Raw genomic sequence first — 19,018 nt, forward strand, 5'->3', positions numbered from 1 at the left:
ATAACACTGAGCAGTATGAATGTTAAAGTTTTGGTTTTTTTTGCTCTCTAACGGCCTGACATAAAATGGACCCTAAAAAATAATACACAACCCTGTTCTATTTTATGGAAATGTTTACAAAGATTTAGAATGTGACCTCTTTCACTTTTCTGAATACCCAATTACCCATGATATCATATGGAGATAGATAAAATTCAGGGGCTTTTATCTTTGAAAGATTTATGCTACTCTTAACTGGAGTTGCTGAACCATTAGCTCTTGTTATGTTCTCTTTTTTTTCATTATGATTTGGGAACTGACTTATTGCATGGACTCCAGTGGACATCTGGAACCTGCTGGAACTGTGGCGGGTCCAGCAGATCCTGGGATCATTTAGCACATCTTAAGCAGCCATGTAGAAGAGCTGTGAGACAGCATATGGTTTTGTAGTTAGCACAGGAGTCACCCCCTCCTGGACCAAGGAACAACCATCTCAGCAGTGTCCAATTACGGCAAATTACATGTACATTTTAAAGACCAATCCAGCCTGTAGGTCTTCTTCGGTACTCTGTATGGCTTTCCTACCCTCTGCAGGTGTCCCATGAGTCTCCTTTGGAAAGTTCAATTCCCTCCATGCTTGGCTTGGTAGAGGTTTTCAGCAAACATGCTAATGTCCCACAGATGGTACCTGGAAAAGCCATGCACTTCCTCTGATCTGATGTCAATCACATGCATGTTAAGGCTGGAGAGTGGGAGGGTAACATTTCTGTTCTGCCGCTCTATGAGTTGCCTGGGCCTCACTCAGGTAACCCACTCCTTGGTCTTTTGACAATAAATCTTAAGGAAGCTGCTTTTCCAAAGGATCTTTGATCCTGTGCTCAGAAGCAGTAAATAGCTTTGATGCCACATTTAGCACTGACCATGTTTCACAAAGCCAGGCTCTATGGCTCTGGACTGAATAGAGGTGTTACCTTGATCTTACAGAGACACTGGAGAGAATTGTGAGAGGTGAGAATGGGAAGTGGGAGTGCAGGGATCAGCAAAAGCTGTTTAACTTTTTTCTCTACTGTGATGCAAATTTTAGTAACAATTTTTTTTTTGGACCAAGAACATCGTCTTTGCAAAAAGACAAAGGCAAACACCTCTTGTACTACAGCTGCAGAAAGCAGACAGACGTCTGTGTCAGCATTACTTCAAAAGAGGTAACACTCCCATGTTTCCTCTACACTGTGTGTGTTGTATGCGACGAATTTTTTAATTGTTTGAATTCTTCCCTGACATCAATGAATGAAAATAAATACATTTATGTCATTTGTACTGTTATATGTATATCATGTACTGTTGCATTTTTCTTTCTGTACAATGAGTGTTATTCATTTGCATCATAGTGGACCACAATCTAACAGGGTGAAATGTGGAAAATTTTGTGTTTGCTTGACTCAGGAAGTAACAGCAATTCTCAGTCAGCCAGGTATAAAATATTAGGCCTAGCTTACCTAACACAATTTGATCTTCTGCCTGTATGGAAAGCTCCTGTAAAACAAGCACAAGGTGTATCCTGCTGATGAGCCAGTTAATTGAGCAGTAAAATGGACTCCCTGCTCTGCAGGCAGGTAAGTGTCACATCACAGATCTCTTTGATAAGTGGCAGGGCTTCCCTTTCACAGAATCGTGTCAAACAGCGGCCTGCCACTCTTCTTTCTCCTCACAGAGGAGCCGCCAGCTTGTATGTCATCCTACAAGTTGCTCTAATAGAGACTCTAATTAAGCAGAAAGGTGATAATGGACCCTCTGTAGCCAGAGCGGTGTGAGTGCAGCGGCTTTATGTGGGTGATTGGGTTGTGTTCTTTTATTTTGATCATAAGTCTCTTTGCGGATAATATTATCCTGATAAAGGTAGGAATGGCAAAGAGGAGTATAGTATTATGGATTTCAGTGTTGTTGCGTTTTTATACCAGAGGCTGTGTCCTAACGCCAGTGTAAAGAACCCTAACCCCCGACTGCTGCAAGGTGTGAATAACCTCTATTCTCACCATGCTCAGTTCCAATGTGCAAAGACGCCCTTCCTACGCCCTTTCACATCGGCTTGGGAAAGAGTTAGACGTGAATCTATTTTAAGATATGCGACATTAAATAGAAAGAAAGATAAAATGGACTATTTTAAAAAATAACATAATATCCCTTCATCTGAAGTGTTTTTAGGAAGCACTTTGAATTGGATTATTTGGGTACTCCAATACACAAGCCCCATGGATGAGGCTGTTAGTGGAAGTCTGGCAGACAGCATCAGCCTGTGACGGTGTCAGAGAGGAAGCATTAGCAGGCTCTGGTATCTCCAATCAGCTGATTAAAGGCTGCTTTTAGAAACTCCCCATCCTGCTTCTATTCCCCCACCTATTTCAGTGCTGATAACTCCTTCGCTCTGTTCACTGTAAGAAGCAGCGCCTAAGATGTTAAGCTAATAATGAGCAGTGTATGATGCTGATAAGACACCGGGAGCTGCTGATGCTGAAAGGAGTAACAAAGTCATTCCTTGACGATGGCCTTGCGTATTTCACAGCTCTGTCACACCCTATCTTGTCTCTGTCTGTAAATAATTTACACACATGTAAATTCACATACAGCAATACTAGAAATATATTCAGTGTAAAGCTGTATAATTTCTGTTATTTACTTTTACTAAGCATAATTAATTAGTGCTTATGATAAATAGCATGTGAGAACCAGCTTTGGTTAAAGTACATAACAATGTCTTTGTGTATCAGAGAGAACATTTTAAACATGACAGTGATTTTATGAATTTTTTTTTTCTTTTTCATTATTTTTAAGCCATCAGCAAACAGCTAGAGGGGTTCAATCTTATCACCCATCTGCATTGTGCCCTTTCTTTATGAACGTATCAGCTACTTTGAATTCCACACAGCACCCCAGGACCGAACAAAACCAGCCTTGTCTATTTTGTAATGTGATTGAATTATATCTTTTTCCCACAAGCTGGTGTCTGTTTTCTCCCTGTGACACCCCTCCTCACGCCACTCTGTGGGAAAAGAAAGACATCCTGATTTCAGTGTATAGCATGCTTTGTAACAGGTAATTTAATTTTACACCGTGGATGTATGTTGTACAATAGAGAGTTCAGGGGCATGTAAAGACATAGAAAGGGGTCCACTAAGCAGCCTTTCATGGCTCATGTGCCTTTTGGCATGTATTTAAAAAAAAAAAAAGTTCAGCAAGTTGAGTGCATGAATAGGGTCAATTCGATAGAAAGGGTTTTGGTGGCGTTAAGCACAAGTGCAGCAGACAACAATGCACCACCTGATAATGAAAAAGATCATGGCCTCATCCTGATAGCAGTTCACATCCTAGGGCAAATAGCTTTGTCATTCAAAATGAGCTAAAAGAAATTTGTCAGCAAGTGCAATCTTTTACTTTTACAGTCAATGAGTTTGCCTAATAGGCAGAAATCTACAAGAGCAACAGAAAAAGTGATCCAAAATATCCCATTGTTCTGCCTCTCATGTTTGCTTTGTGTGGTATATATGGATAGGCACAGTGTGAACTCAGTGTGAATGGCTTTCAGCTCACACGCAGCACAAAGAAGTTCACTTCGAGTGAATTTGCCATAGCAGAGAAGACAACAAGCATTTGTTGTGTGAAATGTTGTGAGAGCTTGTAAAGGTCTTCCCCACTCCTTAGAGTTCAGTGTGAGAATGCGGGCCTGTCATGGTGAAGAATCATAGTGATCAATCAATCTTTTGGATTAGTGTTTCTGCATTTGCACAGACCTTTGCGTATCTCTGCAGCTTGGAGCCCCATATGCTAATGGAAGACGTCACCATGTGTCAATTACGAGGGATGGAGATGTAGGAGATGGACGGCAGGACACCTAACAACCAGCCCACTGCTGAGACATACCATGAGACATCATAGACCGGAACTGAACTGCAAGCTCACACCTCATTGGCAATGCTTCTCCACATGCTTCTTTCCATGTGTGTCTGTGTGCATCTACCCCCTTCTCTGCTACATCCTGTGCCTTTAATGGGGTTTAGTGTGAAAACTACGATGAAAATTCAAATGTGACTCTGAAGCAGAGGAAGTTTGTGTGTGAGTGTGTGTGTGTGAGTGTGTGTGTGTTTGTGTGTGTTTCATACACAATTATTGTAGATCAAAGAGCACTCTTCAGAGGTTTGATTAGAATTAGCACCTACCCGTTAGTCTAGATGAGGAGACGCTAAGGCCGGAGTTGCCCGAATGGCTTATTCACAACGGCAAGACATTCATTATACTGAAATGCTAAAACAAATATCAATCATTAGTTTCAGTAGCTTACAAAGATTGTTTTTTGTTTTTTTTTTCTGGCTTGTCTCTTTATGTATCTAAATGAAGTACATCTCTATTTACAGCAGATTAACTTCTCTAAAGCAGTTTACTGAATATACTGAACATTTCTGCTCAAACATTTACCTTTCCAAATGACCCTTTTTTCATTGTGTTATTCTTTCACATTGTTCTTAAATGAACAGTTTGTTACACACACGACACATGTTCATCATTTAGTCATTCATTATTGCTAGAAGTTTTCAAAAGATCCATGTATATTTGTTCAGCATGACATCTTCAAGGACCACTAAGGCTTCAAACGTAATTAACTGAACGTTCATGAAAATGAAGACTGCATTGAAGGCAACAAGATTAAACAGAATTATATATGTTTGTTCAACTCATGTTCCAAATATCAATCACTCTGTTCCGTTGCTGTTATGAGAACATTAATCCTTTTCACTCTTAAACCTTTCCTTTGTAAATATTTGCTCTTCACTTACACACTTAAGCTTTAAAAGAGTGAAATCTGACAAATTCACCTCTGTGGTGGAACACAGGGCATTAAAACTCATAACCTTTTGTACACACAAATAAAGCATAAACTAATCCATACAATCTGTTTACTCTAAAATGTTGTTAGTTACATTTAAACAGAAATATTTTTTTTTAATTAATGTAATTAACTGTTTCTTTTGTTATAGTTTTATAATGAATAGATTGGGGACCTTAAATGCACCATGTGACTCTAATATGTAATTAATGTAATGTCACCTTGAGTCGGTTTTTCTCTTGAAGGGTTTTTCCTCATGTCATCTCAGGGAGTTTTCCTTTCAACAGTCACCCCTTTTATTTCTCTTTAGGGATATAAATCTACACACAGATTTCTTAAAAGTGGTATTAAAATAAAATGGAAATGAATTGAACTGAACTGCAGGTTTAATGGAAGTCTAGGTGTATATGATACTTTCTGTTCATAAAGCTTTAACAAAAAAAAGAAAAATAAAATAAAAACTACACAGCTACACTGTGTGTCTGTCATTATATAAAAATGAAATGATTTTTTTTTATTTTTGCACATTTTATATTTGTAAAATGTCTAATTGTTGCTGTTTACTTTGTTTAGTAATAATCGAGAAAAACAGAAACATATAAACAACATCATCATGGGTGGAAATAAATGGGTGGAATTCCATGCTAAAGATGCTACACAACTCTTCTCATAATCATATAAGATTTGATATTTGTGATGTTGACATGCTGCTATTATACGTATTGTATATAATACAATGTCAAAGAACAGTAGTGTTATGCAATAATGACAGAATAGTCTTTGATGGTGATTTTGAAGAAAGATAAAGGCATGCAGAATTCTGTGGCAAATGGGGGAAAGAGCCACTGTTTGGACTGAAGGAAAAACACCTGACCCGTCACTTTTCACAACCGGCAACAACACCTAGAGGTGAAAAAAACAAACTAACGCTTCAGAATCTGTCTCCCAGTCCAGTGATGGAATCTTGGTTCACAGAAACTTTCTCCTCATCCCAAATGGTCTCACACCTCTTAGTAAAGTTTTCACAAAGTTAAAGGAATTCTCATTTGTCACGGGCGAGAACAGAGCTGTGGACTGAGGAGTAACAGACACTTTACTGCCAAACAAACATTATTATTTAGAGCTTAGCTTTATGGGTTATAAAAAACAAGACAAGGATGTTTGAAGACAAACTTCACTCAGGTTTGAAAAAGCACAATATCTCATTAGCTCTCTGAAGTTATTTAATACATTTAAACAGTCTGAAGAAAAGTAATGTAATCCGCCCCACTTGAATGGGATAAATATGTTTAGATGGTAACATTATGCTTTGATAATGGATATAGAAACAGATGTAGAGAGGGATCTTTAGTCTATAGCTGTCACACTGTAATATTCTTTATTGCCAACTTGCCAATGTTATATGAAAGCAAAGCTAATCATTTCTCTGTTTGTTTTTATATATATTTAGAATATATTTCTGTCTCTGACCATTTTAAGATTTATTGTATCTTCACATAGAAAATGTTTCCTCTACACTTTAAACCTTCCTATTCCAGACCTTAACTAGTTAGGTATTTTCAGTGAATGTGACTAACATTGAATGTAATGTGTTTAACTTACTGAATGTTTCCCAAATGATCACTTCTCAGCTTAGTCGTGACTGTGGCTATAAATCTGAGATTAGACCAGATTGTTATGTAATGGCACCCATAGTGATCCATGTGAACTCATTAATGCCAGGCTGTCTATATTTGTCATAATTCAGACTTTGGGAAAAACACTAAGCATAATGTGAACAATATTGTTGTGATTTTTCATGTCTGTATGTTTGCTTTATTCTTTTCTAACATGTCAATAAGACACTCTGTTGCTTAATGATTGTTTAACCATATGTGAGAAATGCCTTAATTAACCTTTCAGCATCCTTCCTGTATTGGATGATATTTGGATGTAATGATTTGATATGGTGCTAGAATGGCTCCTGACCGCCCAGCTCCTGCCATGGTTACCACATATCATCCCTATCCACAGCACTATTAGCATTGTACCAAATACCCCAGCCCCCCACCCCCCACCCGGAATCCCAGCGCAGTCTCTCCGCCCATAGCCACACTGCCATATTGTGAAGTGGGAAGATCCATCATCGGCTTGGAAATAGGGATGCCTTAACATACGCCTCATTCTTCTGCATGGCCTGCTCTTTCACAGACAGTATTGCTTTAAAGGTGGTGCTGCAGGGGTCATACTGTCCTGGGAAAGTTAAGTTCTCCATTTAAATCAACAAACGATGCAGCCTTCTGCCGAGGATATGAATGTGCCCAGTGGCAGATGGCAGTGTCCCATACCCATAGACTCACGCACGCCTTAATCCCCGGGGGATCTTGCATTCCCGGGTCATCAGTTGTTCACATCAAGTACAAAAAAGGGGAGAGAGTAGGACACAGAGAAGAGGCTGCATCCCTCCACCCATAATCCCCCTCCCTAAATTAAGCAAATACGTTTCATTTCAGCGCTGGAGAAAAAAGGCCTGGAAAAAACCTAATTAAACATCTATTCCATCAGCATAAGGGCTTCTGGGAGTTGCCACTAATATTACCTACATTATACTATAGATGTTATTTTAGATTCCTAAATAACGGAAATAAAGTTATGTTTCTGTGCAGCCTGTATCATTCATCATCATAAAAGTGATAGGTGGTTGAAAGAGTGCTTCTCTTCAGGTAACTGCATTGCTCATGAGTCGCTTGTGTTCAGTAGTGCCATTATCTTTAATTTCATACATGACCGCTCATTTTGCTCATTGTTTGTTTAGGTGGGCGAGTGCCACAGTGATCCCACGCTCTTGCTGTGTGTGTGTTTGTACATATCAGCTGCTCCAGTCCAAACAAAGGGGACTCATGTGACTCAGCAGCTTCCCCCAATGCCCCCTTAGGCTCTATTGCTGAGAGAGACTTTCTCACACCTCTCCATCTGGACGCGCTCCTTTCGAAACGTCAATCACAGCAGGGACTCCCATTTTTCTGCCCGCACTGGGGGATGACCCTCTCTGGGCGATCTGATGGAAAGTCAGTGATGGTTGATTTCTGCTCAGAGACTTTCAGAAGATCACACTGCACTTCAGAAGATCTGTTCTGCCATGTGCTTCCTGGATGCTTGATGGAAGTTTTACAATCAGGGCTGTCCATTCTGTTCCAGTGTGTTCATGCCACTATAGAGTTAATCTGCACAATTGTTATGCTGCATTACAAGAGCTTTAGTCTAGGAAATTCATGTATGATAAATATCTCATTAAAAGCATCAGATTGAAGGCAATAATACAGATATCCATTCAGAACAAACACAAACTATTTCAGTAACACGAGTTTCTAATGGAATGATTTGTAAGTCAGATTTAAAAAAAACAAAACATTTCTGATGGACTTACAACAATAAAGTTGGTTCAGGGTTCTTGCCCATTGGTTGTTCAATAAAATACACGTCTAAATCTGTTGGTACTTGTATTTGAGCGCCACCTGGCGATTGCCACATAGATCAAAGTCAAGCGTGGAGTGAGTTATGGTTTAGTGCCCGCTGCTGGATATATGAGGTAATGACAGAGGTAGTAAAAATGCATGGTGGCCGACAGGGGACGATGAGCTGCAAATACAGAACATGGATCATCCACTGCAGAACCATAAACACATTTATTGAGAACATAAGTCCGAGAAGTGCATTGTTTCAATATACTATGTAATGCATTAGCTACATGAAATGACAATAAACACTTCTTGACTTGCCTTGCAGTTCTTAATGAAATTCATTTCCGTGGTGTTTAAACACATCTGTATTGAGCAGTATGAGTAGCTCTTGTGTGACAATGCTTTAGTGTTACATTAAAAAAAAAACTTGAACAAATAAAATAATTTGCCACAAATAGGGAAGCACATGATTGTTTAAATGTCTTTAGATGCTGAAGAATTACAATTGCCCTTCATTGGATGTTCCAACATGACAATGGAGACATGGTTCGTCAAGGATGATGTTGAAGAAATTGGATGACCTCCTCAGGGCCTTGACCTCAACCCCATCGAACACCTTTGGGATGAACTGGAATGCTGTTTTCTTGCCATGCCTCATCACCCGACATTAGAGTGTAACCTCAGTAAATGCTCTTGTGGGTGAATGAGAAAATCCCCACAGCCCTGATACAAAATCTAGTGGATAGTTTTCCCAGAAGAGTGGAGGATAAAATGAAAAAAGGGAGACCAAATATGGAAAGAGATGTTCAATAAGCACGTGTGTTTCGTGGTCATGTGTCCACAAACATTTTGGCAATATAGTGTATTTTTATTCTGGTTGTAATTTTCCAGAAATAAATCCAATATACAATAACGTCAGCAATTTCACTGTGTGTACAGCAAACATGAAAACAGAGACAAAAAAATCACTGAAGTTAATTTATACTTGCCATTCTGCGTTAGGGGAATTTTGTTTAAAGAATTTTAATGCATTTTCCACCTGTTTTAGTAACAACCTGTTTTTAGGCTTTTAATGGCCGACATATTCACAAAGCAGTTTCAGAGCACAAGCGCATTTATAGAAGGCGGGATGCAAAGAGGGAAATATTGTGTTCACGTTATTGTTCAGCATTTTGTTGTTAACACATCAAATTTACTTTTAACAGTATCACTGTGATTTAACAAGATTAACCTGAGTTTGATTAAACCCATGGAAGAAATGTGGGAGATGTGGGAGCTCAGTTGTTAAGGTGTTGAACTACTTGATTGGCAGGTCACGGGTTTGAACCCCAGGTCCATTAAGCTGCTACTGCTGGGCCCCTAAGCAAGGCCCTTAACCCTCAATTGTATAAATTGAAATAAAAATGTAAATCACTCTGGATAAGGGTGTCTGCTAAATGCTGTAAATGTAAGAAATGCCACAATGTTTTAAAAGAGTTTGTGTGTACACAACTGAAACACCTCTCCAGCAACCATCAGTCTTCACCTAACACAAACCTAAGTATAAACCAGACCTTAAATCTGAACCCCTTGTTGATATTTTTTATTAAAAACAAGGTTCATAAGAAATTGTCCTTCTTACACCATGCATTAAATTTTTATATGTTTAACTCTGATTCAACTGTTTTTGTCTTCCAGCTCAGCTATGCTTTCCTCCGGGTATTGTATATATTTGAATATTTTTGAAGCCACAATAACAGCCATATAGCCTTTGTGGTCCTTGTCTTATGATCATTTCTGACTTCATTACCAGGCCAGTGGGCATTCAGTGAGACTGTTGATTTAGTAGAGGCACACCTTTAGAGACAGGCCAGGCTTGGGAGGCTTTTATGACAATGTATTTATCTCCTGTCTTCTCAAAATGGTAGCTCCCCACTGCCACTTATGGGCCCTCAATAAGGCCCAAGCTCTTTGAGAGTCCCAAAGGCTCCTTGACATTCAAAATCTAAAAAGGAGCCTGGCTAAAAATGTAAAAACCCACCCTTCACTACATTCATGAAATTATTATTTTACTTTAGATTTTATTATTAACGTTTTATGTAGAATATAGATCAGAAGTTCGGAATTTTGTTTCCTGATATTTACATCTAGATGTGATAAACAGCTTAGAAGACCACACCGTGTTGTGAGCAAAAAGTATAGAAACAGACTTAAAGTAAATTAAAGTAAATAATACCGTCATAAGTTACATCAGAAATAATGATTAGTGTAAAATAATGACTTCATCCTTACTGAAGTGCCTTTCTTTCTCCTAATGTTAACCTTTCCATCAATTTGGTATCCTATTTCCAGATTAGTTTCCTGCTTCATCTCTGTTTTTCTTTGTGGATTTCAATCTGACCATCTGATTCTAACTGCCTATGAGTGGTTTGTATCTTGTGGTATGGCCTCTATATTTCTGCTCTTGAAGTCTTTTTGAATAGTGTATCGTGATGCCTTCATCCCTGCCCTGTGGAGGTTGTTAGTGATTTCATTGACTGTTTTTTTGAAGGGTTTTTACTCATCGCTCTTACATTTTTTCTGTCATCAACTCCTGCTGTTTTCCTTGGTGACCTGTTTGGTGTCTGGTTGTGTCTATGCCAGTGTATTATTTTTTCAGGATATTTTAAATGATTGTATTGGCCAGGCTTACTGCATGTGCACAGGCTCTGATTGATTTTTTAAAGTAGGAATGAGACTTCTCAAAATGGTTTGATTTTCTTCTATAGACAGCCCTCTGATCTGGTCTTCATGTTGGTTTATCCTATTTAACAACAAATACAGTGTTCACAGACAAAACTCAGGGTTCAGACAAACAGTAAACATTTAGAGCTATTTTATTTTATTTTTTTCTTAAAAAAGTAGTAGTAATAATAATAATAATAATAATAATAATAATAATAATAATAATAATACAAGCAAAATTCCAGAAATGTTGGGAAGTTGTTGTTTTTTTATTAAATGAAAATTAAAGGACTTTAAATTACATGAGCCAATATTTTATTCACAATATAACATAGATAACAAATATAACACAAATATAACATAAGATTTTGAAAGTCTTTGAGTTTTCATTTTATTTAAATTAAAATAAACGCCCCAAACATTTCCTGAATTCGGGTTGTAGTAACAACAACAACAACAACAACAACAACAACAACAACAACAACAATAATAATAATAATAATAATAATAATAATAATAATAATAATAATAATAAGCCTTATGAGCCAGAAGGATATTATGGAATGTTATTATGCTTTTAAGCCTAACTCATAGGCATTTCAATTATATGAAAACGATATTGAAACCAGTTGTTCACTATGTCATGCTGATAGAGAAGCAGTTTCACATCTATTTTGTTACCCACACTCTTACTTTCCGTAAAACTGATTCTGATTAATCTTTTCATAACTATAGCCAAGTTTAACACTGTCTAAGCAAATACAATAATAAAAAAAAGAAATTCATGTAACACAGCATAGTGTCAATCTACCATAAGCAACAAGACCAGGTTTGTTTTCATTTACTTTTTAAGTATCTAGAACTTGTTCTTCGAAAAGATTTGCTCTGAGTTTTGATGTTAGAAGCTGTTCCCTCACCTCTAATAATAATAATGTAATGTAAGGGTGTCTGCTAAATGGCAGACATGTAAATAATAAAGAGACTAGACACTTCAAACACTTTGCTTTGTGTATATAAAAGATTCCTTATTACAGTCATAAATATCAAGCCATAAATAATCTGAATACATACAATAAACAAAATAATAATAATGAAATATACTAAAATTCAGTAGTTTCAGTATGTTCACAAAATATAAACATTCAGTGGAAATAATCTGTTTAAAATTGTGCAATGGATTGTTTCGGCCTCTTTTTTGTGCAGTAAAGTTCCTGTAAGTTGCTATGTTTTTATACAGGGACGCGTTTTTTGTTTGTTTGTTTGTTTGTTTATTTTATTTTATTTTTTTCTGACGTCTTCTCACTTCCTGCGCAAATGTAACGCAGCCAGTGTTTTCACGAACGTCACCTTTGAGCCTATCGCTGTGTCTCAGTTCACGTGTTTATACTGAGCACTAAGAGTATGTTCTGTTTGTTTAAATAAACACGCGAATACTGGGCCATATAAACACGTCATGTAAGGGAAGAAAACTTCGTTGCGTTATAGTATGCTGAAAACTGTAAACACTGTAAAAACGGCTCGTTGCGTTTCTTTTCTTTATTTATATATATATATATATATATATATATATATATATATATATATATATAACATTTTACAGTCATTTCAACATTCTACAATTTCCGACACAGTGAATTCTGATCTAGGAAACTGTTTAGTAAAGATAGTAAACAAATTGGCAAACGTGCAGAACTTTGTGCTTCCGCTTCCGGGTAGACTCTCAGTCAGCCCTCTCTAAAATGGATGTGATGGGCTGTTGATTATGTTGTAGCTCACACGTGTTAGATTACTTGTGGATTTTTTTTTTTTAACCAGAGAGCTCATTTGCATCTGCGTTTGAACTGAAGCGCGGTTTGAGTGGTGTTCGGTTGGCAGAGGGATCATTTTCTGTCTGTTTACGAGTCAGAGCACGTTAATAAAAAAGTCCCGCAGCATCTCTTGTGTTAGCATTCGGTTAGCTAGCCGGCTAAAAGCACCGGGTAGCTCAATAGCGCGCGCTGCTGTAGTCAGATTAGCTAGCAGCAGAGATCAGAGGGAGATGTGTGTAGTATCCGGTTTACACGCATAAACAACAAAACTCTCCTCTTTCTTTTTTTTTCCCACTAAAGGTTTTTCTTCATAGGTTTTTTAAGCTCAGGTGAAGGTTACAGGACAACATGGGCGCGTATCTGTCGAAACCCAATACGGAGAAGAACACAGCTAACGGGGGGAACCAGAACCTGCGCTACGGGCTGGCGGCCATGCAGGGATGGCGTGTTTCAATGGAGGTATTCATGTGGCTTTAGCTTCTCCTTCTTAGCTCACGAAGTGAAAGCGATCCGTCGTGTGCTTTAGTGTGGAAAGTTTGGTCGCTTTTAGTCTTGTAGTTTTGTGTTGGCTTGGTTTTAGCTCAGTTCCTTAAGTCGGGGCTCATAGCGCTGGTCTTTGGCCTTTACCTGAACACAGCTTTATTTTCCTTTGTTTTGTTTTCAGGACGCTCACAATTGTATCCCAGAGCTGGATGAAGAGACGGCCATGTTCGCTGTTTATGATGGACACGGAGGTAATAAACACGACACTGTAGACACATCGACTGAGCTTTTTCCTATATGTAAACACAGAGAAGCGTCTATTGAGGTTGTGAGTGTGATTTTTATTTTTATTTTTATTTTTACTTCTAGGTGAAGAAGTTGCTTTGTACTGCTCCAAGTATTTACCAGACATCATAAAGCAGCAGAAAGCATATAAAGATGGTAAACTGCAAAAGGTAAGAAGAAGTGAAGGCATAGGTATGCAAACACTGATATACCTGGGAATTCTGTGCCACCTATGATGGTCTTTTGAACCCCAAAACTCTGTCATCGTGTGTATTTTAACAGAGGTTTCGGGTTTCTAGGCACAAAAATCTAGTTGCTTGGCCATTATAGTGGTTTGAATCTCAATTTTAATTTATAAAATTATTTCATGCACCCTGGTTATCGGTCAGTGTACTATGGGCTCTCGTAGCATTCAGTTATTTTGATGTGTTGGACAATTCCACTTCTTTTGAAACTAGCTTATTTTCCATGGGACAGTGTATTTGGGCAACTTTATCAAAATGCTTTGTTTGGGTGCAGTCACAACCGTTTCTGCAGACTTCAGGTTTCTTAAGATCAAAAAGAGCATCACTGACCCACAACCACAGAGAGCGCTTCCTTTTACAGCCCTGGTAGCATTACACAATTAGACTTCACTACTCGATTAGGAGAGAGAGAGTTCTGTACGCAGATTTATAATTGTCTGATGTGAAAGTGCTGAGAGAAAGAACTGGATAACCACATTTTAGAGACAATCAAAAAGTAATGTCCAGCCTTAAACTGCTTGTCTGATTTCTGTATTCATGGATCGCATGTTTGCAGGCTCTGGAAGACGCTTTCCTGGCTATTGACAGCCAAATCACCACAGAAGAGGTTATCAAAGAGCTTGTTCAGATAGCTGGCCGTCCACAAGAGGAGGCAGCACCAGAAAAAGTAGCGGATGAGGATGATGGTGAGAATAATGTTTTAGAAATCACCTTAGTGAACGCAACACTAAAGCTAAACCAATAACTGTTTGTGATTTGTATTGTCTCCCCTTAGTGGACAATGAGGAAACAGCTCTTCTGCATGAAGAGGCCACAATGACAATTGAGGAGCTGCTTGTCCGCTATGGGCAGAACCTGAATAAATCGGTCAAAAAGCTTGGACAGGATACCACCAAAGAGTTGGAAAACCGAGATGTCCACGCTGATAATAAAGGGATCAACGGTGAGACAGAATGTGGGGCATCTGAAACTGACAGCAATGGAAAAGCGAAGCTGGAAGAGACGGCTGGAGACTCCAAAATGAGGGCATGCAGGAGAGCGACAGCCTCATGTGGAGGGAGCTCTGCAGTCGAAGGTTCCTCTGACGGGGAGAAAGCCGGAGCCACAGCGGACGCAGGTCCTTCCTGTTCCTCCTCTGCAGCACCCACACCAGGAAGTGCCAAATCAAAGTTCTTCGAGGACAGTGACGAGTCAGAAGAAGGGGAAGATGAAGAAGAGGGCAGTGATGAAGAGGTGAGGAGGAGTGTGTTTGAAAAGTGTAATAAGTGTTTTTGATGTGTGATCTATAATTTTGCTGGAATCAAACTTTTGTCTTGTGTTTCTGGTCTGCTAGGATGGCAGTGAGCAGGACGGTGGGGACAGCAGTGAAAATGAAGAGGATGACACAGAGGAGGAGGAGGAAGAAGACACTGATGAAGAAGAAGAAGAAATGTGTTTGCCAGGGATGGATGGGAAAGAAGAGGCAAGTGTAACAGAAGGAAGTGCTGTTGTATTTAAAACTGGTTAAACCCAACTGCTAATCAAAGCATTTGGGGGTTAATGGAAAACAGTGTGTGTGGTTTTCTTTGAGTGAAGCTGTTTGCATGTGTGTCTGCAGCAAGTTATCTGTAATTCATTTGTCAACCAGCACAGATGTCATTCCCATTAAGAGAATTCCATTATTATCAGGGAAAGAGCAATGCTAATATGGCACTATACTAATGCAGGAGGTTAGATGTTGCTAGCAAACTAGTGTTAGTAGTACTAGATACCAGAGGTGGGGAGTAACGGAGTAAAAATACTTAAGTAAATTTTTCTGGTATCAGTACTTTACTCCACTATTTATTTTTCGGCAACTTTTACTTTTACTCATTACATTTTTACACAAATATCTGTACTTTTTACTTCTTACATTTTCTTTAACTTTTAGTATTATTTCTTCTCACTGAGCGCTGTCTCCAGCCTATCACCCTATCATTGTGCGGCTTTTTCACCATGTGACTGGTGTACTGTATTATTTACTGGCTATCAGCAAAGACGACAACCAAAAGCAGTGAAATGTCACTATTCTTATTACCAGAGTTGTCATATAATATATAATATAAAACTCTTCTTGTTTTAAATTCTCACTGAGGGCTAAACCCCCTAAAGATGAAATCCTAGAACCGCCCCTGGTGTCAACCCAAAACACACGAAGTGCTTAATTTAATTAACATTAATTTTGTCATTTGTAAAACATCACAATAATTTTGAGTTGTTTTCAAGGACAGAGCTGGAATCTCCCTACAGTTTGGGATATGGCCTTGGTGATACACTTGTTATACATTATATTTCCAAAAGTATTGGGTCACCTGACCTTTCCTGCTATATGTGGTTTCTGATCTCATCCCTACTGAACACCTTTGGGATGAATGTGAACACTGACTCCACCCTACCTCGCCTACATCACTGCCTGTCTTTCGTAACAACCTTGTGGCTGATGAACACAAATATCCATCAGCACACTCCAAAATTATATATACATATACATACACACTAGCAGTGTGTAATATATATATATATATATATATATATATATATTACACATATATATATATATATATATATATATAAAACATGACGTCCAGTTACCAGCATGACACTAAACAGGTAGTAGTAACAGCGACTTTTTACTTACGTACATGTCAGAGCCCATACTTCTTTACTTTATCTTGAGTAAAAGAGTGTAGTCACTACTTCTACTTTTACTAGTAGTAGTAATAGTAGTTTTATTAGTATGTTAGCGACAGAGTATATAGGCAGGCTCATTAAGTTTTAAATTTTTCTTTTGTTCGTTTTTCAGCCTGGCTCAGACAGCGGGACTACAGCTGTAGTGGCTCTGATTCGTGGTAAACAGCTAATTGTAGCCAATGCTGGAGACTCACGCTGTGTTGTCTCGGAGAGGGGCAAAGCAGTGGACATGTCCTACGATCACAAGCCAGAAGATGAACTGGAGCTAGCCAGAATAAAGAATGCAGGAGGCAAAGTGACCATGGATGGCCGTGTAAACGGAGGACTTAACCTTTCCAGGGCCATTGGTGTGTACACACTGTACTGATTCTCTCTTTCTGTATGGGATGAAAGGATTTGACTTTGATTGTTTTCTTGGGTTTAGGGGACCACTTTTACAAGAGGAATAAGAACCTCCCACCTGAGGAACAGATGATTTCTGCTTTACCAGATGTCAAAGTACTGACTCTCAATGAAGAGCATGAATTCATGGTGGTTGCTTGTGATGGAATCTGGTGAGGATGACAAAAAAAACTCCCAAGCCCTTTAAATGTTCACATTCTGCATGAAGGTTTTCTTTCCTTTGTTGAAATATTTTAGCTATTGGGTTTTCATGGGTGTAAGTGATGGTACATAAGTGATCCTTTCTTAGAAATGAGTTCCAGCAGCCAAGTTTAAGCTTTTCATGATTCTGGAATTTTATTGAATGTCTACTATTATTGCAACCTGACTAAACTGCCACGATACCTTTTACTAGTGCTTCCATTTCAGTCTGTCCCTTATTAAAGCATAAGCCTTTTTACTATTAACAGACACAGAGTTAATTTCAAGGTCAGAACTTAAGGTCTGCATACACGGTGAATGTCCTGGCAGTGACGTCAAGTTAATGGGCCATAATGCAAGCATGTTAAATCCTCTGTAAAAGAACTAACATGGGTGTTTGGTCTAATAATATACCTCTTGGTTACAGGAACGTAATGAGTAGCCAGGAGGTGGTGGAGTTTGTAAACGAGAGATTGAAAGCAGAAGGAAGCGAGACCAAGCCACTGTCTGCTGTTATTGAAGAGGTGGGCATGATTTGCTTTATTGTAGAGATTATTCTCAAAATAGTAAAGTATATGCATATATTTAGTAAAATTCTCTGCTGGTCAGTTTATATTGGATGAAAAATGTTGTTTAAGTTAGCAAAAAAAAACGCAGCTCTATCCTGTTTAATGTTATTTATAAATAGTCAGCATTTGTACTTAAGGAAAAAAATTATTTTTTTGTTTTGTTTGTTTTTTTAAGTCATCATTAGAACCAGGAAACTGTGTGTCCAGTCAGTCATACTAGATTGAAACAGTAGAATTTTTTTTCCCACTGCAAGTGTCTGATATTAAACATTAACTGATGACTGATGGAACTTTGTTGGTATTCCAGCTGCTTGACCACTGCTTGGCACCAGACACATCTGGCGATGGCACAGGCTGTGACAACATGACTTGTATGATTGTCAAGTTCAGACCCTTCAGTGGTACCAATGCGGACGAGAACACAAAGAAACGCAAGCCCGAGGAACAGGTGTCTGAGGAGAATGGCAATGCCAACAAAAAATCCAAAACGGAATAGAGCTCCCATCAGTGGTCTCTCTACACTCTTCTGAATCTAAACAGAGACACAACTCTACTAGACTTTTTTTTTATGAATGACATCCCAGGAAAATGTTTTAATTTGAGATAATTTGAAGGTGCAAGAAATTTGAACTGTACACCAGCCATCTGTTTCCCAATGTTTTGGAATGAATTTGTTTAGAGGCCCTCAGCAACCTGACCACATGAATGAGAGCAGCTGTTTCAATGGACGGCACTCACATCAAATTTGTGAACTTTTATGTGCTCATATCCTTGTATATAATTTTTTCCAGGAACTTGTCATCATTTTCTTTCATTGTATTTGTGATGCTCTGAACACCCATGTAATTGTATTCAAATACATTTTTTTGTAAATTGTGATTGATGCAATTGTTTTAATTTTTTTGAGGTATAAACAAGCAGATATTCAAGCCATTTAATTTCCCTGATGAAGGAGATCACAAATCTAGATTTGAAACGTTACTATCATTCCTTTGTTTTCAGTATGTGTCAAACTGTATTTTACTTCTTGAGGCTCCAACTGTATTAAGTGTTTTTGTTGCTGAGCAGATGTGCAACCTTCATGATGAACAAGAGTGACTTGATGTCTGCAGAGGTTTAGTAGTGCGGCTGTAAGGTTGGAGCCCTCAGTGAGAGCTAGTCACCTGTGCGTATGTCCTCTGTCTCAGTCATGCAGCTCAAATAAGGTTTCTATACAAGGTATTTTGGAAAATATATTTTGGTACTTTTTAAGCATCTTTGGGAATTCTGAGTCAACAGTAAACATTGCTTAGGATGAAAATTTCCTGAAACAATAAACAAGTGGAGGCAAACTAGTCAC

General features: G+C 38.4%; 1 protein-coding gene across 1 annotated transcript; it reads left to right on the forward strand.

Annotated features, from left to right (window-relative positions):
- Positions 1–12,380: 12,380 nt before the first annotated feature.
- Positions 12,381–18,558, forward strand: ppm1g (protein phosphatase, Mg2+/Mn2+ dependent, 1G). Its single transcript, XM_027150313.2, has 11 exons — positions 12,381–12,397; positions 13,107–13,265; positions 13,471–13,540; positions 13,659–13,744; positions 14,376–14,505; positions 14,595–15,052; positions 15,153–15,281; positions 16,641–16,875; positions 16,953–17,082; positions 17,538–17,634; positions 17,987–18,558. Exons 2-11 carry the CDS (start codon positions 13,155–13,157, stop codon positions 18,173–18,175), a joined length of 1,635 nt encoding a protein of 544 aa, XP_027006114.2. The 5' UTR covers positions 12,381–12,397; positions 13,107–13,154; the 3' UTR covers positions 18,176–18,558.
- Positions 18,559–19,018: the final 460 nt, after the last annotated feature.

Source organism: Tachysurus fulvidraco, chromosome 4, assembly GCF_022655615.1.
Source record: "Tachysurus fulvidraco isolate hzauxx_2018 chromosome 4, HZAU_PFXX_2.0, whole genome shotgun sequence".
In the NCBI taxonomy this organism is placed as follows: domain Eukaryota; kingdom Metazoa; phylum Chordata; class Actinopteri; order Siluriformes; family Bagridae; genus Tachysurus; species Tachysurus fulvidraco.

Excerpts from the sequence above, each read along its gene's own strand:
- ppm1g (XM_027150313.2), top strand. The coding sequence starts at position 13,155 with ATGGGCGCGTATCTGTCGAAACCCAATACGGAGAAGAACACAGCTAAC. Across the intron at positions 13,541-13,658 it reads TGTTTATGATGGACACGGAG|GTGAAGAAGTTGCTTTGTAC; the intron begins GTAATAAACACG and ends TTTTACTTCTAG. Across the intron at positions 16,876-16,952 it reads TAACCTTTCCAGGGCCATTG|GGGACCACTTTTACAAGAGG; the intron begins GTGTGTACACAC and ends TCTTGGGTTTAG.